The 24,042-nt window shown below is 46.3% G+C and overlaps 2 protein-coding genes across 4 annotated transcripts in view; one reads left to right on the top strand and one right to left on the bottom strand.

Annotated features, from left to right (window-relative positions):
• The window catches only part of KIF2C (kinesin family member 2C), a 19,047-nt gene extending 4,255 nt beyond the window's left edge, over positions 1-14,792 (top strand). The window contains exons 5-22 of one of the 2 annotated variants that reach the window (XM_082765994.1): positions 1,069-1,185; positions 1,918-2,028; positions 2,425-2,525; positions 2,783-2,878; positions 4,074-4,128; positions 4,216-4,378; positions 4,625-4,715; positions 6,292-6,355; positions 7,450-7,541; positions 7,810-7,952; positions 9,278-9,482; positions 9,908-10,018; positions 10,242-10,309; positions 12,029-12,137; positions 12,225-12,341; positions 12,707-12,833; positions 13,499-13,611; positions 14,632-14,792. In XM_082765994.1, coding sequence (XP_082622120.1) covers positions 1,069-1,185; positions 1,918-2,028; positions 2,425-2,525; positions 2,783-2,878; positions 4,074-4,128; positions 4,216-4,378; positions 4,625-4,715; positions 6,292-6,355; positions 7,450-7,541; positions 7,810-7,952; positions 9,278-9,482; positions 9,908-10,018; positions 10,242-10,309; positions 12,029-12,137; positions 12,225-12,341; positions 12,707-12,833; positions 13,499-13,578 — 1,850 coding nt within the window. In that variant the 3' untranslated portion in view covers positions 13,579-13,611; positions 14,632-14,792. Of the gene's footprint in view, positions 1-1,068; positions 1,186-1,917; positions 2,029-2,424; positions 2,526-2,782; positions 2,879-4,073; positions 4,129-4,215; positions 4,379-4,624; positions 4,716-6,291; positions 6,356-7,449; positions 7,542-7,809; positions 7,953-9,277; positions 9,483-9,907; positions 10,019-10,241; positions 10,310-12,028; positions 12,138-12,224; positions 12,342-12,706; positions 12,834-13,498; positions 14,092-14,631 lie in introns of those variants that run through there. The other variant, XM_082765993.1, reaches the window with a different exon arrangement.
• Positions 1-24,042, bottom strand: part of ARMH1 (armadillo like helical domain containing 1) — a 27,924-nt gene extending 3,882 nt beyond the window's left edge. The window contains exons 1-12 of one of the 2 annotated variants that reach the window (XR_014318023.1): positions 23,719-24,042; positions 21,399-21,612; positions 20,973-21,041; positions 20,277-20,443; positions 19,263-19,459; positions 19,017-19,101; positions 17,179-17,301; positions 16,877-16,949; positions 15,700-15,829; positions 14,998-15,075; positions 14,537-14,645; positions 1,019-1,152 (exon numbers count right to left, since the gene is read on the bottom strand). Coding sequence is in view for 1 of the 2 variants with exons in the window: in XM_082765995.1 (XP_082622121.1) it covers positions 11,374-11,381; positions 14,537-14,645; positions 14,998-15,075; positions 15,700-15,829; positions 16,877-16,949; positions 17,179-17,301; positions 19,017-19,101; positions 19,263-19,459; positions 20,277-20,443; positions 20,973-21,041; positions 21,399-21,604 (1,245 nt within the window). In the remaining variant the exon portion in view is untranslated. Of the gene's footprint in view, positions 1-1,018; positions 1,153-10,329; positions 11,382-14,536; positions 14,646-14,997; positions 15,076-15,699; positions 15,830-16,876; positions 16,950-17,178; positions 17,302-19,016; positions 19,102-19,262; positions 19,460-20,276; positions 20,444-20,972; positions 21,042-21,398; positions 21,613-23,718 lie in introns of those variants that run through there. The other variant, XM_082765995.1, reaches the window with a different exon arrangement.

Raw genomic sequence — 24,042 nt, 5'->3', positions numbered from 1 at the left:
TCTGGGCATGTGTGGCAAAAGGAATGAAATACCATGTCTGTGTATAATGAAATGGATTCTTTTTGTTCCTAAAGTTGCGACAATGGCACCTAAAGTCTCTGCACCTGAGCAGAAGAATCCAGGTAAAAAGTTAACACATGAGCACTGAATTTTGTGGGCGCAGTTGTAAGGAATTTGATCCAGAATTGAAATTCACCCTTGATGTGAAACAAACCTGATTTCCTTTCAAATCAGAGTGATTAATTCTGGATAAATTCTTGTGATTGCTGGAGGTGGAGGTGAGAGTAGCTCTAGCTTTCATACCACACTTCTATCTTTTCGTATCAGATTTGCTTTCTTTACAAATCTGTTGAGGTGTATGTTCCTGTCACCTGTTAAGCTTCCTGGGTGAGTGATTTGTCTCAGTGAAAGAACTGTAACTAGGTATGAGGCAATGGAGACTGCCTACAGAAAGGCCCTTTTTGAAGGTTTGCTATAGATAGTCTGTCTTGTAGCTGAATTTAGTGTCATCAAACTGCCGCTCTGCTACACACACCATCTGTGTTTGGATGTTGTAATGGTGGGCATGATCCGGCTCATGACCAGTTTTCCCTTTGGATGTGGAAGGCGAAAGAAATTTTTTTTATCCTGACTTTTCCTTAGAGCTTCCCTAGATAACCCACTCTGTAGTCTGTATAGCAAAATTAGCCTTGCTTTTCATACTGTCACCATCACAATTAATTCGTAGCCCTGTGAGTGTGAAACTTCAGAGGATTTCTCAGTCCCCTGAGTTGTAACTGCCTCCTTCCTAGGTATCAAGGTTCCAGAACTGCCATATTAGTGAATCCTTAGTGGTATCTGGAAAGAAATTCATTGAAACTGCAAATCTGGAATGAACTGTGTGCTTTTCTGTAGTGGTCACTTCTCACCCACCTACCTTTCCAGTAGTGCTTTATCCTAGGCTTTGGTAATGCACCAGAGGTCTGAAAATGGTTCTTTTAAGTACAACCTGCACTTCTTGGAGTAAGTGATTACTTACAAATGTCGGAGTGTCTGCATGATGCTGAACTTGAATTCGTTTTTCCAAAGCTATGCGTGGCCGCTCCAGGATGTCTGTCATCACGGAACCTCAGTGCAGCCTCCAGGAAAATGAGATGGTGGATCCCTCCACTTCTACACAAACAAGAAACAATTTGTCAGTTCCTGGTGAGTGGAAAAAGAGCCCAGAGAATTCTTAATAAGAAGCAACATGCTTTGTATGTATTTAATTAGGTAAACTGCAAATCTAGGGGGAGGAGCAACCCCTACCCCTTCATATATTAAATGAGAGAGGGGGAGTTCGGCCACAATGTAAACATCCAGGGCTTCTGCCTGAAGGGGTTCTCAAAGGACTCTGAAAACTATGTTGTTGAAGGATGGTGTACTTTATTAACGAGAGCTGCAGCTGTGCTTGTGGTGCATGTGGTATCTGCATACCAGCATAAAGTGGCATTTACAGGGCTAGAGTGGGAAGCCAAGTGCCTTAATAGTGCTGACAACAGGCTCCAGCTACACTGGTTGTAGTTCTACCTATACCAGTTGAGTAAAGTAAGGACTTTAGCCTGCCTGAATAATGAATCTGTAGTTATTTATCTTTACCAGACCTACCCCATGAATAGCTGTGGGCATTCCTTGCGTATTAAGTTTTGCAAAGGCATTCAAATAAGAGGTTTGATATTAACTTCTTGCCTGGTTGGTGTGGCATCGATTTGTAGCTTTGAATAAAGTTTGTGATCAGTGAAGAATTTAAAAAATTCGCACATATATTTTAGCAAGTTCTCCTTCCTGATCCGGAATTGGAGTTGAGGAATAGCTGTGGTCTGTGAGGATTTGCAAATTACGAAATGTTCTTGATCTTTGGGTTCCAGTTATTGTCTTTGGTGTGGCTTCTTTCCGCAGGTGGCCGTACCAAGACTAGCAGGCTGAGCTATGCTCCAGAACCCACACTGACAAACGGAAATTCAGAGGATCATCTGCTTTCTGCTAGAATGAACCCTCCAGTGAGCCCAGGTACCTGGCAGCAGTGGGTAAGAACTGGCTCACCAGTCAGAAGTGCATCACTGCGACTGCTGCTTTGTGTAGTCCTAGACGAATGCTTTGAAAGGGTGGCTTAAGAAACTCAGTTCTGCTGCCTAAGTATTTTTATTATAAATATATCATTCTGTTATAGTGGTTGTCTCCTCAGAAATGCTGCCCTTAGAGTGATGGTGTGACATGCTAACCAGCTTCTGGTAGGTAGATCAGCTTTGGGAAAGAAGCCCTGAAAAATCAACGACCATTCTTCTGAAGATGACTATTTCCTATACAACTTAGGCTAGTCTGTCAGTAACCTTGACATTTTTGTAAAACATCATGCTTAAAACAAGGTGAAAACTTAATCCAAGGAAGTGTTTTCATTTTATCTAGTTCGGAGAAGATCTAACATTGTGAAAGAGATGGAGAAAATGAAAAACAAGAGAGAAGAAAAGAGAGCTCAAATCAGTGAAATCAGGACAAAACGTGCACAGGTAGAGTACTCTATGCCAATAAGAGAAAATTCTATAAGGTAATGCAACCTGGTAGTTAAAACCAAAATGTATTTTGGACAGACCTTGTTCTTTGTTCTTCAATTTGTGCCAAAAGATGGATTGATTCTAGTTTCAGAATGTTCTGAATCTTGTGGTCTTCAAGTGAATACTTCTCTAACTCTTGGTTGTGTTTGGTGTTCTCTGGGGCTTTTTTTCTGCTACAGGTTAATTACCTTCATGTCTGTTTTCTTATGCAGGAATTTGACAGCAGTTGTCCAAACTCAGAGTTTGCACGGATGATCAAGGAATTCAGAGCAACTTTAGACTGCCAGCCACTATCTATAACTGACCCAGTACGTAAATACTGAGGCTGCAGAGTGCAGCACACAGACACTTCGACTTCTTTATTTTGTACTGATGGTTTTAGCAGATGAGCAAATCAGTGCATCACAGCTCTTGGGAAATCCTCTGAGCATATTGTGATCCTGAGGGCGCCCAGTGGTAAATGCAAGGTCACTTACCTCTCCTATTTAGGGCTAAGCTGCCTCGCATTGCTTTGTGTATGGCACTAGTGAAGAGTTTACACTTTGAAAATGATCATGCAATGCTTTGTGTGTAACATTAGTAGTTCTCAGAGCTTGTAAAGGGCAGAGCCTATTACATAGCAGTTTGGTTTGTAGGTATAGGTATAAGTAAGTTAAACCAGACTAGTTGCCCTATGTGTTAGATATCTAAGTTGTATATTGAGTAATTTTAGAGTAGGTCAAAAAGTGAAAGAGCAAAAGTAGAGGTCAAACTACAAAAAGCAGGTTCACCTCAGCAGTTACGGAGGTGGCATTGGTTAATTCCTGAGAACAAGTAGTCTTTGTCTAGCAAAAGCCTTGCTATAGTCAGTGGAAAAAATGACAGCATTTAAGTTCAAGCATGAGTAGGTGCTGGCTAGCATAGAACACGAGGTAGTTTGTGTACTTGCATCTGACAGAGCTGAGAACCAGCTGCTTGTGTAGAGGTCCCTGCATGACAGGGCTGAGCTTGTCATCTCCTACCTCCTGCTTCATCCAATGGAACGGGCACTTTTCAAACCCAACTGATGTGCAGCTGTGCTGCACAAATAGCTAAACTTACTGCATCAGTGAAGAACTTCAGGTCAAAAAACCCTCTAGAGGTAAATTAAAATGATAATTTACCTGGATTTGACTCTAGTTGCAATAGTAATGTCACAGATTGTGCTGGACAGCTGGCCAAGAACTGAACATGTTATTGATCCTAAAAAAAAAAGAATATTTGGGACACTGTTTTTAGCATAGGAGCATTTCTGTGCAATACGTTGAGAATGCTACCCAGGAGTAAATTGTTCATAGTGTTGCTTGTGCATTCAATGGACTTTATGACTTACACTCCTCCGTGAGTGGGTCTCCTCCTGACCAGTACCAGAGGAAACTCAGTGTTTTGAAAAGTCAATGTGAGGGAGCATGGAACCTTTCTCAGTGACACTCAGTAGGTGTAATTAGGAAGTAATTATTATTTGTTTTCTTAACTTTCTTTTAGATAGAAGAACACAGGATTTGTGTCTGTGTCAGGAAGCGCCCTCTAAATAAACAAGGTGAGTGTTCTGACAAAGCAGATCTGACTTTGGAGCAGTTTGACATTGATTATTCATGTTAAATATGAGGGTCTCTTCCACCAACAGAAATTCTGAAGAAGGAATGTGATGTGATTACTGTTCCAAGCAAATGTGTCCTGCTGGTCCATGAGCCAAAGCAGAAAGTGGATCTAACAAAATACCTTGAAACCCAAGCATTCAGATTTGACTTCTCATTTGATGAACTGGCTTCTAATGAAATGGTGTACAGGTAATGCTTTCCTCTTGCTGGAATGACTTTCAAGATAGCACAGAGCTATGGCTAGATGACAGCCTAGTTTAAAGAAACTGCTGCCTGCAATAAATATGAAAATTATTTTTGGAGGAATCCAAAAGACTGAAAAGTTTAGTTTTGGCGTGGCCTTGCAAAAAAAAATAAAATAGCTTCTGTAGGAAAATTAATAGAGCAGGATGTGAACTGCTTGCCTTAACTGTTTTTTACCTTCTGAATATCCAGGTTCACTGCTAGGCCTCTTGTACAGACCATCTTTGAGGGTGGAAGAGCGACATGTTTCGCATATGGCCAGACAGGCAGTGGCAAGACACATGTAAGTTTTTCTCCAAAGTATCCAATCTTCTAGCTTTAGATAATGTTGAAGTTCCTTGATGTTGCAGGATTGTAAAAGGAGCTCAAATCTTGCTTTATTTTCTTAAAAAGATAACAGTTTCAGTTGTTAATCCTCTTTTTCTGTATTTCTGTAGTTAGAAGTATTAGTGGCTTTCCTCTGAAGTTGTGAGTAAAGTCATGCTAAATTTATCCCATAGTTCTTTTTTAAAGACCCAAGGATGATATCCTGACGTATTAGTGACAGAGCCATAGCTATTCCTTGCCTTGAACTGCTGTTGCTGCCCCAACTTTGCAAATTAGGGCTATTAGCCTACATCTGAGACAAAGGCTATTGTCTGTATTGTATTTTGAGTTTGGAGACATTCCAAAGACCTTAGTGGTTATGTAAGAAAATGCTGCTTATTTGTTGCACATGAATGCTTAAATGATCTGGTATTGTGAAGTGGTGGAAATTACTGTGTTCACTTTCTAACCACTCCTTCCAGCCCACCACCTGCAGTTTCAAGAGAACTGGCAATTGTGTATTCTGCCTCAGAATTTTCAGCAACTGGGTTGTCTTTTTCCTCTTCTATAAACTAAAGGGAAGGAAAATGGAAATTCTCTGCCTTTACACTATGATAGTGGAGCCAAATCCATGGTCTTCTTGCTCTGCAAGTAAGCCTTTAGGTCAGACCAAGGTGATGTGGACTGGACTTTGCTAGCTAACCAGCTTCAATGATAAAGACAGGTGCTGTCATTCAAGTGTTAGAGGCAAAGTTTTTAGGCTAGGTTCTCCTATCACTATTACTTAGTCAACTATTTATCTCCTCCATTAACCCAAAAGGAAGCACTGTAGAGATTTGGATATGGCTGTCTTCATCGCATTAAAATGCACGCACAAACCTGCTCATCTGAGCATCATTCAACTGTAAGGCATTCAAATTTCCTAATTACTTCCATTTCTTAATTACTTCCCCTTCCTGATCCTAGGGCACATAAGTAGTGCAAGGACAATAGCTGCACCTTGAGACTGGAATGTTGCATATTAAACTCTAGTAGATTGAGAATATATTATGGGATTGAGATGTGTTTTAAATGATTCACTGAGATAGGACCAAGTAAAAATTCTGTGAGGATTAAAGGTACCCGTCAAAGAAGGTAAAGGAAGAAGCTTGGTGCACAGGGTTGATTCATTTTGATATCACACATGAGTTTTTGCAAGTCATGGTGAAAATGGTACTAAACTTATTTCCAAACAAATGAGTCTCTGCTCTGGCCAGAGGCTATCCAGTTGCACTTGCATTTCCCCTAGGAGGAATAACTGCACCGAATTCCTGTGAAGTAGTTAGCACTGCAGAGCCTTACAGGCGTTTAGCTGACACTTTGCATAGTCCAAATCTCTTCTCTGAACTGATAGGGAAGTAGAAAACCGACTTTAATTGTACTGCTGCAATCACCTCACTGACATCAGTTATCATATACATGATAACTTCCAAGTATGTTCTCAGTACTATAATCAGGTAGCCTGACTGGCTCTTGTGCCATATCTCACTTTTGATGGCCTTTTCTCTTCACAGACTATGGGTGGAGACTTTTCGGGGAGAGCACAGAATGCCTCGAAGGGCATATATGCTTTTGCATGTAAGTTGATTCTTTAGATATGAAAATTAAATTAGTGCATGCTTTCCTTAAATAGATAAGGCTTGTTTTTGTATGGATACTTTTTTTTTCTGGGAAAAGATACATAAGTTTTCATTAGTAAGTGGCGGTGTTTGTTGCAGGAGGTGGGATTAGTTTTTCCGTTTCACAAACTGTATTTTCCATCCAACATCTAGTTTTCTAGATCCACCTGCTTTTTATCACTTGTCAGAAAAGATTTGCTTTTGAGATAGGTGACGTATCTTCTAGTTCGACACTTGCTGGGCTGAAACATCTAATTTTGATTAGTTCTGCTTTGCTTTTGTATCAGCCTAAGGATGGTGCTTGGAAATAGCCTGACTTGAATGCAACAGAACACTATCCATTTCTGATATAAAGCTTTTTATACAGAAAGCATACAAATCTGATTTTTTTCATTTAAGCACTAGGTGTGTTAAAAAAAAAAAAAAAGCACACATAAAGCACCTGTTTCTGAGACTATCTTGTAAACCCCTCGATACAATCCCTAGAAAGCACCATGAACCCTGATCTCTTGTACTTTCCCTACAGAAGAGCATTTTGTGAAACTATCTGTGTAGCAAAGCAGTTGAAACAAGCAACTCTTTGCTAGTCCCTGAATCAATTATGACTGTCTCTGAAGGAAAGTCTGCTTTTCAGATCAAAGTGTGAAGTCTGTTTGTGAGAGACTGAACTCGATTCAAACAAAGGCCCAACTAATCTGCTAAATTGTCTCCAGCAGCAATGCTGATGCTCAGAGAGGTGTCTTCTAGATTCTCCACAGGAAGAGCTTCAAACAAATGCTTGACTCTTGCAAACTTGTCCAAAGCAATAGCAGATCATAATTTTCTCCCAGACCAGCAAGGGGGACAGTATTTGCTTTTACTGATCTTACTGGATCAGTTAGCATTGCTGTCTGCAAGTAATATTAACAGTAGAAACCAAGCATTTTCTTGGGATAGCCATCATTCAGCTGCCAGGAGCACTACATTATGGCTAAGCAATATTCAAAAGCAATTCAAGTAGCAGCTAGGGTATGTTTTAATGTAGCTAAGTAAACTCCTGTCTTTCCTCACTAGCACAAGATGTCTTCCTTCTTCTAAACCAGCCCAGGTACAGAAGTCAGGACCTGGAAGTCTATGTGACTTTCTTTGAAATATACAATGGAAAGGTAAGACTTTTTATATTAAAAAAATAAATAAATCCTAGCATGACTTCTGTGACTGCATATTTGATAAAACAGAGGAATGAAACTTTATAGTTTCAATAGTTCTATGTACTCTACTCTTCTTGGCATGTTTGGAATTGAATTGGAAGACTACGTTAAATGTGCTGTTCCTACATAGTTCTCTACTTACTCTGTGCTGTCTTTATAGTCTCAAATCTCTTTCTCAAGGAGAGTTATTCAGACTTGTCTTGGTTTTGTTGCCTGAATATAGGTGTTTGATCTCTTGAATAAGAAGGCAAAGCTTCGAGTCCTGGAGGATGGCAAGCAGCAGGTCCAGGTGGTTGGCCTTCAAGAGAGACAAGTCAGCTGTGCTGAAGATGTCATTAGAATGATTGAGATGGGCAGTGCATGCAGGTTTGATGCCTTAAAACAATAAGAAAAGTCCATGTCCTGTTGTACCTCTGTATCTGCAAAAAAATGTGACTGTAGCCCAGGGCTTGGAGATTTCAAAGAGGAGGCTGCTGTATCCACTAACAGACAGGCACTGATCCACACCTCTGTGTGAAAACAAGAGGGTTACAGAATAAAGGACTGGCAGGGATGGGTTTAGCCTTCCTTGCATAGTTGGCCACATGTCCTCACATCTCTTCTGAAGAGAGAAACAGCTCAGCTGAGATGGCTGCCTGGTGCCAATGCCTATTTCCTAGAAGTAGTTTACAGGAACATATGTAGTTCCCTGTGGGCTTGTAAGATCGAGGAAGACCAGATGGCATCAAGCTATAGCTGCAAAAATACTTGGTCTTAACTGCAGGCCAGATGAGTTGTTCCTGTAACAACAAAAATGCTTCATGTCATTTGGGGATCTTTAAAGAGTCCCTGAGAGAAGGTGCTGAGGGACAGCTGTAGGCTTGGCTGCTCATCTTGGCAGGCCAGCTGCAGTTGGGGTATCTCTGCTGTTGTACTGGCTTGTCTTTAATCGGGGCTGAATTCTGTATCGGCAAGTCTTACCTATCTAATAAGGTGCAGCTGTTAGGGAAATATTACTTGGCAAATGAGAACTCCTTGGCTGCAGTATTACGTTGCACGTGCATCCTGAAAGCTCATTTAGCTAAAGAAGCATGCACAGCAGAATGACATTTCAGCCAAGAACTAACATTTCAGACTCCTGCCTCCCCCAGCAATTTTTAAGGACATCCTCCTTATATTTTCCCCTAGGAGCAGGGATGTAGGTGGGACAGCAAACCTGCCAGCCCTTGCAGGGTATAAATGATGATGAAGGTCACAGTGAGGTTTATGGTACATCAGACTCCAATCTCTTGCAGTGACAGAGCAGGTGCAGAGGTTAACCAGCAAGCCAGCTTGGCTGGGGAAAGAGATTTACCATGCCTGTAATGTGCTAGCACAGCTAATGCTGTTTAGTGGGGGAAGCTTGGTGGAGCTTACCGTGTGATAGCATTAGGAGAATGACATGTGGTCTGCTCTGTGGCAGGAAGATGCTGTGCTCAAGGTATTTCTTCTAGCTTCAAATGTATACAAGGTATTAGCAGTCAGAAAAATATTCTAGTGCAGGCTGGTTAAGTTGAGCCAGGCAGCTTGATATGAGAAGTGATTCTTTTTCATGCAATCTTGAGGTATTAATATGTGGGTTAAACAACCGAACTGGCTGCAGGTCTAGTGCTGTCGGGACCTCAGAGTCTTCTGTGACACAGTTCTAACACTGGTTTGCTTCTTTGTTGTAGGACATCGGGACAAACTTTTGCAAATGCTAGCTCTTCACGGTCACATGCCTGCTTCCAAATCATACTGCGCCGAAGAGGGAAGATGCTTGGCAAATTTTCCTTGGTGGATCTGGCAGGAAATGAGAGGGGTGCGGACACATCTAGTGCTGACAGGCAGACACGAATGGAAGGGGCAGAAATCAATAAAAGCCTGCTAGCTTTGAAGGTGAGCTACAACTCAAGGAGCAAATGGTACTATTCAGCGCATGGATTCTGTTTTCCTCTGGGGTTATCTGCTGTTTCTTTCTAGTGCAAGGGAAAAGAACAGCTAAAGGAACCCCAGCTTTGTATTTTAATAACCATGAACATGTGTATACTTCCATTTATAATGTTTCCAGGAAGGCAGTGTAGTTTTGTCAGACACCCATTTCAAGCTTCGTTCAAGTTTTTATTGAATGTATGGTGGATATACCACGTATCTTTTTGACAGTCAAGTATGTTGAGTCTATTTAAAAGGCTATGAAGCACATACAGAGCAATGGAGATGACCATTGTCCAGCCTGTTGGGTTTACTAGCAGTTGGTGGCTGTAGCTTGCAGAGCTGTTTGAGAAGAGATGCAGCGACTGCATTCATGATTTGTCTTTTCTTAGGAATGTATCCGAGCTCTAGGCCAGAACAAATCTCATACCCCCTTCCGGGAAAGCAAGCTGACCCAGGTGCTGAGAGACTCCTTCATAGGAACTAACTCAAGAACCTGTATGGTGAGTATGTGCGTGGCACAGCTGAACCCACTCACTGCTTGTGATCTCTGCAGTGTGTCCAGATAGCTGCATGCTCCCTTTCTAAGGGGAGGGGAGTTGGAAGTCACAAAGCTTCAGTTCTCTGCAAAAAAAATCTTGCAGTTTTTCACCCACAGCAACTGAGACCAACAACTGGTGAGCTCTGAGACGTGGGACTCACTGTGGCTTTCTGTTCTGTTTGCAGATAGCAATGATTTCTCCAGGCATGAGTTCATGCGAGTACACCTTAAACACACTGAGATACGCTGACAGGTAATGGCCTTCCTGGCCTGGGGATTCTACTCTTGTTGTGGAATGTGTTTTGGCTGATTTCACACTGATCAAAAGTTCTCTTGGTGTCATTACCTGTGATGACAATTTGGAGGTTACATTTGCTGGGAATGAATAATCTTAAAGCTGTCTTCAGAAACTATCATGGGGGGGATAATAGAGGTTGTATAAAACCATAACTCTCTTTTACTCAGAGGAGTGTTTTATGTAAGACTTCAGACCACCTTGTTTTTTGTAGGGAGTTTACCCTGTTAGCAGCACATCCTGAATGGTTACCTCCATGATTTTGCTTCTTGCAGTATTCTATGCAGGGTCCCCTATGTGTGTGCTAAGAATGTTTCCCTGACATGACCCTACACATGATGCAGAAGGACAGTAGGTGTGTTTGATAGATTTTAATAGAAACTAATAGGGTATGACACTAAGGAGATTTTGGGTGAAATCTAAAGAATCTGGAGAACTCATGTGCCTTGCAGCAAATGGTGTGAACGTGGATTTTGAATGCTCCGTGGTTGGGCTTTGGGTACCTGCAGTGCACAACAGATTTATAAGCACTGAGACTTAAGATTCACAAGGGGGTCTTGCTGAAACCTGGAACTGCTGTGCAGAGCAGAGAGCCTTTATGTGCCCTTACACCTCTCTGGTGGGTGACAAGCAAAAAAGGACAGACAGACTCTACAGCTACAGGGAGAGCAGCCTGTATTAAGTCTAAGCTCAACAGCTAAGGAAACAGCTAAGCTTTTCCCTTTTTCACCAGGGTCAGTGGTGCTTGAATTTTTTGTTGCTGATGCTGTGTTGTGTGGATCTGTGTGCTGTGGCTGCAGAGCCTATGACTTCTGTCGTACGTTAACAAGATGACACTTCCACACTTCAGATTTGGTAGCTTTCCATTGTTTGGTTTGCAAAAGGCTGCTTGGTTCTTTCCTTTCCAGCCTCTGAAAGGTGTCTGCTAATTCAAGCCACAAGCATTCAGGAGCACTAGGGATCTTGACAGGTTTCCAGATTTTGTTCTGGATTGAAGTTCTTTTTCTGGTGGACAGTCATTCCTAATCACCTGAAAGTACACGACAAAATGCAACATCTGACTTATGGTGTGCTTCAGTAAGATGCTAGTCTTCAGTTGTACGCACTGGATTCTTAGTTAGTGCACAAGGCAAATTCAAGCTATAAAGGGGGTGTGTAAGCTGGAACTGGAAATATGAAGCTGACATTAGTAACTAGAAAAAGTACCTAGCTGATGCCTGACCTCTACCTCTAGCTCTGTGTCCTCAGATATGATTTTTATCCTTATAGGCCTATTCTGGCATGGAGGGTCTCTATGGGAGGGGTGGGGATCAGCCTTATTCCTTTTCTTTCCATACAAAGTCCTCATAATTGGTCACAACAAACCAAGCCGACATGTGGAAGATAGCCTGTGTATGTGTGAAAGGCTTTGCTGGCAATTAGTATCGTGTACTTGGAATGCTTCTCTTGTGGAGAAGTCCTAAATTGATGTGGCTAGGCTGGACGTAAAGACACATCTCTTGGCTTTGCTTCCCACAGCCCTCTGGAGTTTGTCCATGAAAGCTTGCTCCAGGTGTGGTAATGTGGATTTTTTTTAACCAATTAAGTCAGTGCTGAGCACAAACGGATTGCAGTAGCTGTTTTGTGATGCTGTAGCTCTGAAATTGCTGAAAGACTGAGTGGTAAATCTTGTTGCAGAGTGAAAGAGCTCAGCCCTCATAATGGAGGTGGTGAAACACAGAATCACATGGAGATTGAGGACGAGGAAACAGAGATCAGTGGAGAAAGCTCAGCTCTTCAACACAATGTACGTGTGGGCAGTGGGCTGAACAAATCTCGAAGCTTGAAGTTGTTGAAAACAACCTGCTGTTCTTACTTGAGCTGTTTCTTGCAGCTCTCCAAGGATGAGGAGGAAGATATGTCTCCCCACATGTTCCATTTCCGTGAGGCTATCACTCAGATTGGTGAACGGGAGGAGAAGGTTATAGAACAGCTTAGAGAACTGAGACAGGTAGGTGGAAGAGGCAAGCCCAGCCTAAGCTGCCTTCTCTATGTTGACAAGAACTTGCCTTGTCTGCGCCTAGTGCTACTGGGCAGGCTGTGGGCTGTAATGAAAGATGCTGTCAGTGATGTTACCTTTTCCTCAGTGCCAGCTTTTCCCTCTGGTTTCCTGCTCAACTGGTTTAACTGTGGAATTCCAGTGCTTGTGGCCAGCCAGTCCCCCTCCCCTCCAGCTAGCAAGCTCTGCTTGCACCAACCGATACTGGGCTGTCAAAGCTCAGCTCTGCTCTGGTGTGCCATATTCAAAGCAACTCATTGAATTTTCAGAAAGCTGACTTCTCTGATTTCTCTTCATGGTCTTTCTTGTAAATACAGAAAATGACGACTGAACTTGACTACCTCTTGGGAATCACAGAGCAACCAGACTATGATCTTGAGACCTTTGTGAGCAGAGCAAAGTACTTCGTAGAGGAGAGCTCAAGAAATTTCCTTAGTGTCAGAGGTATGTTAGTGCTTCTTGAGATAGTGCTATTCAGAAACTCTTGAGTAGGCACTGTCACTAATCTTTTTTTTTTCTCTTGAAGATCTGAAATAACATCAGCTTGCTTATCTGGGAGTGGTGGTGGTGTTGAGCACTCAGTCCTTCTGCACTGCTGATAGTTCTGAGCACTTTGCTAGGAGATCACAGCATCAGACCTGAAATGTCCTATTGTCTGTACTAGCCAAAACTTACTTTGAAAATATCTTCCACTTTTTCAATGCCCTATAAAACTGCCCTCTCTTGAGAATAATGCTATACCCACTAAGAAGAGTTGATGTAACCAATGAATAAAACAGACATAGCTTATCTCTTGCCTTGCCCAAAAAACAGGCACCTGAGAAATAGATGCCAATACCATAGGCATTTGCAGGGGTATGTCTACTATTTCCACTTTTGTTTTGACGGATATTGGGCCTTAATATCTATCCAATATCTATCAGCTGACAAGCTTTGTGAGATCCAGCAGGATGTGATGCTGGGGATCTGATGTTGGCTGAGCTGTTTTTGCACAGTGCACTTGCCTCTGTAGCCCTTGCAGATGGCAGCAGCTGAGCTGAAAAGAACAGCTGGGCTGGAGAATTCAGCCCTCAGGTCAGTCCCCCTGCTAATGCTGTCTTCCATTACAGAAACATTGGATGCCCTGGTGGTCGCCATGCAGCTGGAGGAGCAAGCCAGCAAGCAGATGAACAAGCAGAGGCCTCAGTAAATACAGCAAAACCTGGTTCACAAGCAGTCTTCCGTATGTCTTGCATGTTTGTCAGTGGTTTGAGTAACTCCTATTTCAAATGCAGTAGGGTGTCTGCAGGTCTGGTGTGCCTGAGGGCAGTGAATGTGGCAGCCTCTCTTCATGGCCTGGTATCAGGGGACTCTGCAGAGACCCTGCTAGAAACCGTGCCTGCAAGGCTTGGGGAGGGGGGCCTGAGAGTGTGTTAGATATGTCTGACATCTGGTCCTTTGTTAGTGACAATGGTCTCCTCTGATAGAACTAGATAAATGTATAACTTTCTGGTGTACATATAACTTTTGGTCCAGATGTGTTTGAAACTTTTACAAGTCTCTTCTAGGAAGAAAACCGACTATGTGATTGTAAAAAATCAGTATTTTAAGAAACTTGATAAATAAATGTTCCTGTATTTAATTAACTTCTATCTTATAAAATATTTCTTACTGATTTTTTGCTAAAGTCTAATTGTTCCTAAAGACTTGTTGGTGTTGTGGAGAAAGCTTCCTCCAAGAAATCAGCCTTCTTTTTAAAGTCTTTACTCTTGTAATGTTTGCATAAAAATCATTTAAAATAAATGTTATTTCTTAATAGAGATCCTGCTGGGTAGATCTTGCCTAGTGTGGCGGGGGGGGGGGAGCCTCTAAACCAGTCTCCTGTACTTAGCAAAGCCCAACAGGTTGTAGTGTGTGGCTCTGCCCTTTTGGTAGCAGGAAAATGGGAAGGGCCCTGTGCCTCCTCTGTACCTATGGAGTTCAGTTAGGCTTCAAAGGTAGCCCCAGGCTTTTACTTCACATGTATCTTCCATGTGGGAAATAGTTAACATGCCACATAAAATAACATGTTCAGCAGCTTTCCAACAATGTGAGTAATCTGTGATAGATGTTAGTGTAAGGGGGGGGTGTTGCTGGAGAAGTGACTGTGCCCCCAGCCTTGTACATACCTTCTGTGGACTGCTTCCTTCCCATGTCTTTGGGGATGTCCAGTATACTGGAGGCCAGTTCTTCAGCCTGGGCTCGATCCATTTTTGTGTACCAGGTCTCAGGACTGTCCTGGAAGAGGTCATGATAGTGTTATGATGACTTGTAGTATGATGCAGGCAGAGCCCAAGTGCTATGTACTGCACCCCAGGAGCCGAACTCAGGAGTGACCTGGTTGGGAGGAGCTCAAGTCACCTCATGCCTCATTCTGACACCAAATTCCCACTGTTACAAGTCTGAGAGAGCAAGGAGTCAGAGCAATTATCTTCCTGAACACAGCCTGAAGGTAAACACTTTCCAAAGGGTAGGCTTTTCTGAAATATTATTGAAGACTGGATTCTTTTAAAAAAGTCCAGTCTCTACACCCATGGAAAACAGACTGAGCTCTAAGGGCCATTGAAACCTGTAAGAAAGGCATGCTTACCATAAAGAGCTGGAAAAGTGTGTCCCCTACTGCCTTCTTCATGTGCTCCTCCGCAAAGGGAAATGTATGGACAAAGTACTGCAACAGAACAGAGTTAGAGTTGGTACATGTATGATGCAGCTCTAGATCACTATGTTACGTGACAGTTATTCCCTGAGCCACCTCCTTTAGCAGCACTTCATGAACTTAGGTGGTTTGTAACCCCCTTTTCATCCTGAGTAGCCTGATTCTCAGTTGTCCCTCATTTAGCCCCTTGCTGTCTACTGGCAGCATGCTCCTTCTTCTTCCCAGCCATCACCTGTGACTGTTATGTAGGCAGGGTTGTGCTGAGGTGGCTCTTTATGCAGCACCAACAGGACAAAATATCCTGCTTATACTTCTGTGCTAGTGTCTAGCTCTAAGCAAACTGCCTTGTTTAGCCTGTGAGCTCTGTGCTTGCTACTCAGGGCAAGCTGCTGCTTAGAACAGAGGTGTGAGGGCCAATGCTGGCTTCTCAGCACCCTCTTTTTGGTGGTTGGCATATGGGACAGGAAGCACTGCTACTGCCTGAAGGAAGTGCCACTCCTGCCTTTGTGAATAAGACTGTGTCTGCTGTACTCAGAAAAAAAAAGAAAGCCCACGATGCAGGGAGCCTTTCTGTTCAAGTGGTCAGGGGAGAGACTTGGTGTTACACTGGCCTCCACTACACACCATCACGCTCACCTTCAGGGAGATGCTGCCGTGTCTCTGGCTGGGCATATGTTCCATGTTCCCCACAGCGACCATCAGGCCATGCACCACGTTCAGCTGGATCAGCTCTTCAGCCACTTCTATTGACTCCTTGGCTAATATGCTGCAATAAGACAGGCCGTCAGCCCCTACCCTGTACAGGGGAAGGGGCACACAACAAATTGGGTCTGGCCCTCTTGGTGCAGACCTGGTGTGACCCCAATGGAAAACTGACATGTTCCTGTTTCTACCCTGCCCTAGAGGCAATGATGGGCAGAAGACAGGAAAACAAACAAGCAAAATAAAAATAAACAGTTGGCTCTACATAGATTGTCAATCATTTAACATATTCTTGCTACAAACCAGCTGTTTAATTATTGTCAGGAGCTTCCTAGTGTGTATTAAATTCTAGAACGTTTCCTGCATGACCATAAAGAACCCAGGACTCAAAGCAGAAATACCACCAATGTTATTGCTTCTGTGAGCATGACCCCGGAAGATGCTCCAGTGTGTCTCTGTACCCACTAAGTTCACCTGCCTATGCAGGAAAACCTTTTTTTCCCCCGTCATCTACTTTTGCAGAAAAAGTGTTCTTATAGCACTATCTTGTGGACACCGCAAGAAATTCACAGTGAATGCACAAACTTTAGCACAAATGGCTGAATTTAAGGATTCTGCAGTCACTCATAAGCACTAGATTCTTCCACTGGGCAGCTGATGTTAAATAACATTTAATTACTCGTGGCTCACAGCTATGTGGAGAATATGGTGGTCTTGAGCAATACAGCACCCCTCAGCCCTGTGCTGTGGAAGGACACACACACATTGCATCCAGGCCCAGCCATAAAGGGGACATTGTGACAGCAGACAGGGCCAGAGCTGAAAGGACTCCACATCTCCCTATAAAAAAATAAAAAATAAAACCCAGTCCAGTGTCAGTAGCAGGGAGGGTCTGAGCACTGCTACCTTCAGGCAGCGGCTCTGCCCTGAACACACTCATCTCCAAACAGCCTAGAACAGGGCTTGGCAGAGCTGGGGTGTCCAGCCAGAGAGCAGTGCCAGAGGGGAATGCTCCCTGGAGGAACGTGTCCCAGTCCATTCCTATTCAAAGGAAGATGCTTCCCTAAAGTCTTTTTCATGCTCCTGTGGGGTTTGCTGCAAAGTCTCTTACCCAATTGCTTTTGCAGCAGCTGCCTGCTGAATGTATGCCAGCATCGGCTCCCTCGGGCACAGCGCGTTTGGGTCTGCAGGAGGAAAATGAACCAAGTGAGAAGGCTGCTTGGGAACAGTCCTGAGGTGTGAGAAGGGAGGGGACGGGGTAACACGAAAAAGAGGATTTCTCCTCAGGGAAGGCCTGTGGCTGTGTAGGGCACACCCGCAGAGCCCGCTGCAGCCCGCTGGGGGCCAGGCCGGAGCTGCCACCCTCAGCAGATCTCTGCAGGTGCGGGCAGCCCCAGCCGGGGGCACTGTTACCTGCGGTGCTCTCGCTGCGGGAGGCGAGCGCTGGGTGCCCGGGAGGCGTCAGCGCGGCCACCAGCGCCGCCAGCAGGGCCGGGCGGACACGGAGGGGCAGCAGGGCCGGCAGCAGCTGCAGGGCTGCGGGGAAAGCAGCGCACATCAGTCAAGCCCCGGGTGCGTGCCAAAGATGCAAGCGAACACCTGAGCTCTATTTTTGACCAAGCATGGGTAGCTCTGCCGAAGCAGAGCCTCAAAAAATTCCACGACACTCGTGCTTGTTCCTCTCCACGGAAATCTTTAGTAAAAGGCGAAAGATTTATACGATCTGAAGAGAAACCAGAGTATAACGCCCTCCCCCACCCGGCCCAGGCCCAGCGCCGCCCGCCGCCCCCTAGCTCACGGTGACTGACCCCCGCAGAGCTCCGACCAGCCCCGGCCCCGCTCCCTGCTCCCCCTGCCCCGTCCCCCCGCAGCCCTCGGGCTCGGCACGGTGCCGGGAGCGCCGCTGGAACCGAGCCGGGAAGCGCCACGGTACCGCGGTGCGCGCCGGGTATGCAAATGAGCAGGGGCTGAGGGGCGGGGCCGAAGGGCTGGGGGCGGGGCCTGGGGCCGCATGGCGCGGAGGTGCCCCCAGCGCGACCCACCCCCTCTGCCGGTGACTGAGCCGGGGCAGCTCCCCCAAACACCCCGCGCCTCTCGAGCCCGTTCCGCCTTTGCTGGCCGCAGGGGGCACGCGACTGCTAGGGGTAAGGGAAGGCCGAGGCTCCCCGTGCCTCCCCTGTGTCTCATCAGCCGGTGTGGTGCCCATCCCGTAACAAGGGTCCTTTGGAGGGCCTGGGGGCTGCAGGGCTGCCAGCCTGACCTCGCTGCCAGGAGAGGGGCTGGGACAGCTCATCTGTACTGCAATCAGTGCAATCATGCAGTGTGTGTGGGACCAAGTGTGTGTGGGATCAGGCCCAGCCAGCATGGGTTCATGAAAGGCACGTCCTGCCTGACCTGCCTCATCTCCTTGTGACTGGGTGACCCGCTTGGGGGACGGGGGAACGGCTGCTGAGGTGGGCTGCCGAGCCTCCAGCAAGGCCTGTGGCACCATCTGCCATAGAATGCTCCTGGAGCAGCTGGCAGTGCGTGGCCTGGGCAGGTACAGCTGGGCTGGGTTAACTGGCGGGGCGGCCGGGCCCGGAGAGTGATGGCAAATGGAGTGGAACCGGCTGGTGACTGGTGACCGGTGGTGATCCCCAGGGGGGGCCTCAGGGAGACCTCAGTGCTCTCTGCAACCGCCTGAAAGGAAGCTGGGGGGCGGCCTCTGACTGCAGATAACCAGCAACAGAACCCGCAGGAACAGTTTGGATCTGCACCGGCCAACACTAAGCTAAGAAACTGCTTAAAAAGCCGGTACTAAGTACCTACAGAGCCTAAAATCGTTCTATTTTTAACCAGGTATGGGTAGCTCTGCCGAAGCAGAGCCTCAAAAAATTCCACGACACTCGTGCTTGTTCCTCTCCACGGAAATCTTTAGTAAAAGGCGAAAGATTTATACGATCTGAAGAGAAACCAGAGTATAACACCCTTCCCCACCCGGCCCGACCCCAGCGCCGCCCGCCGCCCCCGAGCTCACGGCGCCGCTCCCTCCAAACTCCGGTCAGCCCCGGCCCCGCTCCCCCCATCCCCTCCCCACCCCACGGCCCCGCTCCCGGCCCCGTTCCCGGCCCGAGGCAGCAGCGGCGGAGACCGGAGCGGGCGGGAGCGCGCGGTGCCGCGCGGCGCACCACGGGTATGCAAATGAGGCGCATGCTAATGAGGCGCGCGCGCGGGAAACGGCCCCGCTGAGCCCCACCCCGGCCGGGTCCTACCTTCGTGCTGCACCTCCAGGTGCGCCGAGCCCAGCAGTGCCAGCAGGGGCTCCAGCAGCGCGGGGGGCGCCTCTCCCACCAGCTCCTGTGGGGACAGGGGCAGGGTGAGGGGGCAGCTGGCGCCCTGAGGGCACCGGGGTGGCTCCCTGCTGCCCCCTGATCCCGTGGGGAAATGGGCTGAGGCAGGGGGAGCCCCGGGGGAGCCCCAAGGAAAGGTGATGCTGCCCGTTGAGCCCTGCCACCCACCTGCATCGCCCCCAGGGTCTGCAGAGCCAGCTGCTGGGCTTGGGGGGAGGCGCAGGGCAGCACCGCGATGAGGCCTTTGTAGACTTGGTGCTGGTATTTGGGGTTGCCGCGGCCCAGGGTGTCCAGCAGAACCTGTGCGTCCTCTTGAGCCTCTGCTGAGGTGGAGGTGGCCAACAACTCGGCGAGGCATTGCACCCCTGTGTGGAGAAAGAGAGGGCAAATTATGTCTGGGTGAGTCTGCAGGTCACACTTCTTGGCGGTTTTGCTCACACCCCCCAAAAGCACAGCATCATGTCCCACTCAAAGTGCGGCTTGAGGAACAGAAGCCAGGAAAAAAGTTCTTTGTTCTTATCAAGAGCCATGACACCAGCTGGAAAAAGAGACAGCCAGGCTGTCAGCTGGAGTAGAGGGCCAAAGCCCTTCTGCAGGCATTTACACAAGGAGCAAACCTGGCACTGAGATGCCAACAGTGCTGTTAAGGATCCTCCTGCTGCTCCTGCAGCTTCATTTCTCTGGGAGGAAGCTGTGGCAGCAGGTATCACCCCACAGTCACTGACAACCTGAGGCATAATCTGAACTACAGAGCAATGAATGGCATTTCGCTTCTGATGTCCAGGAGAAAAAAAAAATAATAGGAAAAAAATATTGTTAAGGTTCTTTCAAAAGCAAGAAACCCTCCCACCTCTAGAGGTGGGCAGACGCTGCAGGTAAGAATAGAAACTGTTTTGTGAGTTTCACTGTAGCAGTTGCAACCAGCAGGACAGCAATATCACATCAGAAGAAATCACTGTAAAGAAAGCGAGCTCATTAAAACCAGAGAGGGGATGAAATGCAACCACTCCACAATAGCCAGGACTCTGAACTCCCTCCAGCAAGATGAACGCCGCGGCAATCTGCCATCGGCAGGTGGAGGGGAAGGAGGGGCGTAGCGCTGCGAGCAGCCCTGGGGGCCAGAGGTCACGGAGAACATCCTCGGCTGAATTAGGAAAAAGCGCAGATGGACACACCGCCTACCGTAGCTCTCACAAATGAGCTCCTTATACTTCCTGCCAGCGTTTGCGATGAGCTGGAGCAGCTTGACAGACTCCCTTTTGTCCTCTTCTTTCAGGTGGTTCAGCCCTAGTATTTCCAGGAGAGTCATGACACCTCCGATCTCCAGAAATTCAATAAGGTATCTGCGCCTGCAGGGATGGGGGAACAAAGCCCAAAATGTCACCAGCCCTGCAGCCCATCTTCCCGACCGAGCACTCTGTGCTCCTGGGATCTGTCACCTCCTGCCTCGCTGTAGCAGGGCCCTGGTGCCCAGACACCCAACACGAGGTGCCTGGGGCTGAGCTGGGACGGCTGCAGCAGATGCCCACCAGCAGCACGGTCTGCAGCAGGTCACCAGCTCCTGTTTTTCCCTTGTGCTCATTTCAGACACTGAACGGCAGGCACAGAAAGCCCCATTGCTGCACTTGTGCTCCCAACACATTCCTCCCACACCATGCCAGTGACCCTGTGGCTCTGGTGATGGGCAAGCAGTGGATTGGGTTTTGGGGACATCTGAAAATCCAACTTACAGTAAGCCACAGCCCTTGCTGGGGCCTGCCCTGCATGAAATGCTTAAACAGCCCTTCCAAAAGCCTGCCCAGGACCTGTTATTTTCTTTCTCTCCTGAACCCTGCCACCCTCATGTGCACCTCTCATGCAGCTACGTTCTCTACTCACCCGCCTGCAGCAGATAAGAAGATGCCAATAGACTTGAGCAGCTTGTCAAGGCACGTGCTGTGCATGTAGCTGTTCGATAAGGCTAAGGAGGGAATGACAGACCATCCTGGTGCCCCCGGCAACTCTGGCAATGTGGAGCTCTGAACCTGGGTACCCTCTCTGTTAGAGAGCGTGGAGCTTCCTCTCAAAGGTGTGCAGAGGCAGCACGCTCACCCCAACAGGAGAAAAACCACTAATTCTAGGTTCCTGAGAGTCAAACTACATGACTTTTCCCTCAGTTCCATCTTCAGATAGCTATTTTTTTTCCCCTGCAGCTGGATATGGATCTCTCTACTTATTCTTTGAACATTTTTTTGTTAGAGAACATCCCCTTCCTCTCCAGCCCACTACCACGCGCCACCCTCAGCTTTCCAAGGAAACAGATACGTCATCCTGAGCCACGCTGTCAGGCGAGCCAGAAACAAGCTGGCTCCCTGGGAGAACTCCAGCTCCAGCTCTGGTTCTGTCTTGCCGTTATTGCTTTTGATGAAGCTGTCCAGGACGCGGCTTCGAGCAACTTTGTGACCACTGTCCCATTCTTGCAGGAAAACCATGAGCTTCCTGATGGCCTCCTGCTCTTTGACAGAAGCCATGATCTCTTCTGCCTAGAGAAAAGTGAGAAGGTAAAAAAAGGCCGTAAAGACAGAAAAAGTCTGTATTGAGGAATTACCACCAGAATCACATTTAAAATGTTTTCTGACAAATTAAATATTAATATAAAAGCACTTACTAGCCATTTATTACATCTTTTTCCTTTACACTCGTTTCATAGATAGCAAAACTGAGCTAACAGGAGAGTTTCTGGTAAGCCTGAAGCTGCACAGAGAATCCGCAATAGACTTGAGATTATTTTCCAAGGGCAGCTGGCTTCACCACAGGAACTCTCTTCTCCGCTGTGTTAATAAAGTCATTTTGATGTTACTCATTCCCCCCACTTTGGTTTCTTGCTAGGTTCATGATATGAACACTGCATCTCATATCTGACCTACCAGAGAGTAAATAGAGTGAAATGAGAGCACAAATAGGTATGGATTTATGGGGAGTGACAGGGTCAAGGGGGCTGTAAATGCCTGTTAGCGTGCAGCGGTGCAGCCTGCTCTCACCCACAGGGTGCAGCGAGTCACTGGGGCTGGGCCCACATCCATTCCAGGAGGAGGTTTGGCCTGGGCAGTGGCAAAATGGCTTGGGACCCTTTGGCATGGTGGAAAAATTGCTATTTTTTTTTCCCTTTTCTAATTTCTATGTGCACATTCTGAGTTTTCAGTGGTCCACCATTAAAAAATCTAAGGATTGAAACAATAAGAACTATAGGCAAGAAGACAAAGCTCCACAAACATCCCTTGTCTGCACTTCCTTCAATCCCACAAAGCAACCTGTATTTTACCAAATTACTTTGCCACGCTTTTACCTCAGTAGGATCTCCCCCTATTCCACCCTGACAAACGGCAACGTGCACTTTGTAGAGGGATGAAACACCAGAGGACTAAACCCTCCCTTCATGCGTGTAGTCAAGAATTCCGCTGACGTGTATGTGCTACCTAAGAAAAGCACCATTTCAGGTTTTATTTAAAGTATGGTTTATCTGCCAAAAAGTTAAAATGACAGAAAATTCCCAGGTTTCAGAATAAGAAGTTTCTTTCAATATAATCCAAGTCACCAAGATTAACAATTAGCTATCTGCAAAGTTCTTAAGCCTGTTCCTCAAGAATTTGGAGCGAAGTACCAAAAAAGCTCCAAAATATCCCCAGGACGTATGCTCAAAATAATTTTCTATTGCTATTATCTGAACCCTGCTGAAAACAATGACCAAGAGGTGAAAAGTATCTCAGTGACGGAAAACAAACAAACAAAGACTTCAAAAAGTTGGCCAAGACACAAGGATTGAGACTTAAGATGAGATGAAATTTCATTTGGGAATTAACGGTCTGTGCTCTGAAAGGAGCCTGTGTCCTTGGCAGGGCGTTTTCAGGATCTCCTTTGCGGGGAAGCAGGTTTAAAATAAATCCATTTTCCCAAAATAGTTGTGATTGAAAGTGTTATTAGCCATAACAAATGTTAGTGCTGACAGGAGAATGGCCTGTTAGGGGCCTCTGGTGAAACAGTCAAGTGAAAGTCATATTTCACATTATTGCGAGCATTTTCCCGTGATTTACAGAATATTTGTGAAACATTACTTGCAAAGGCGTATGATTGATATTGAGAGAACAGCTAGTATGTAGGGGGAATCTGTATTTCACTGAGACTGTTTGCATGAAATTTACAGTCCCATAAAGTGCTCCTCTGTCCTCAACAGAGATCTTGTTAAAAGAACTTTACAGTCTGAAACATCCTAAAATTGATTCTAAATTAATGTTTCCATATTTATGTTTGAGATGCTGGTGGTGTAATGCTGCCCTATTTTTATTTTAAAGCTACAGTAGCTTCCACTGTTCAGAAAAACCAGCACCAGCTTTAAGACATGAGGATTTTATTGATACAAAGAGCTTGCCCATGAATCAACGGCGAAGAAAAATGAGCTTGAAAAAATGATCACGAGACTTCTGAGGATACGGTGGTATCAGTCCCTGGCTGCTATAACGACAGCATCTGCTGACATAGTGCTCTTTAAGCTGACATTGCAAAGCATCCTGAAAACGTACCCGAGTATTTTTATTACTGCCACTTTACATATGGGAACACACAGATACATACAGGGCAGTTAAATGACTTGCCTGAGTCGTTTGTTAGCGCTAAAAACGACACATAACTCCTCTTTACTAGCTCCAAACTCTGCCCTCACCGGCGCTGGGCTGCCTCCCCAGCCCACTGGACCTAACAATCACACCAGGGCTGGGGTCAGGGCAGTTCCTTTCTCCTGCCAAGAAAAACACGAGCGATTTTAGGGGCGGCGGGGCAGCTCGGCGCTTGTTTGCATGCCACCTACTGCTAAACCAGACCCAAAGGCAGGCTGGCGCTGCCAGGCGTGAGGCGCAGCCTTGGACCCGCGGGCAGGCCGGGTGATGTGGAGCTACCTTTGGATCCCGCACCGCCA

This window comes from Aythya marila (genome assembly GCF_965140915.1).
Source record: "Aythya marila genome assembly, chromosome: 8".
NCBI classification, from domain to species: domain Eukaryota; kingdom Metazoa; phylum Chordata; class Aves; order Anseriformes; family Anatidae; genus Aythya; species Aythya marila.
The sequence above is the reverse complement of the archived record's forward strand: the minus strand, read 5'-3'. Positions and strand labels throughout refer to the sequence as shown.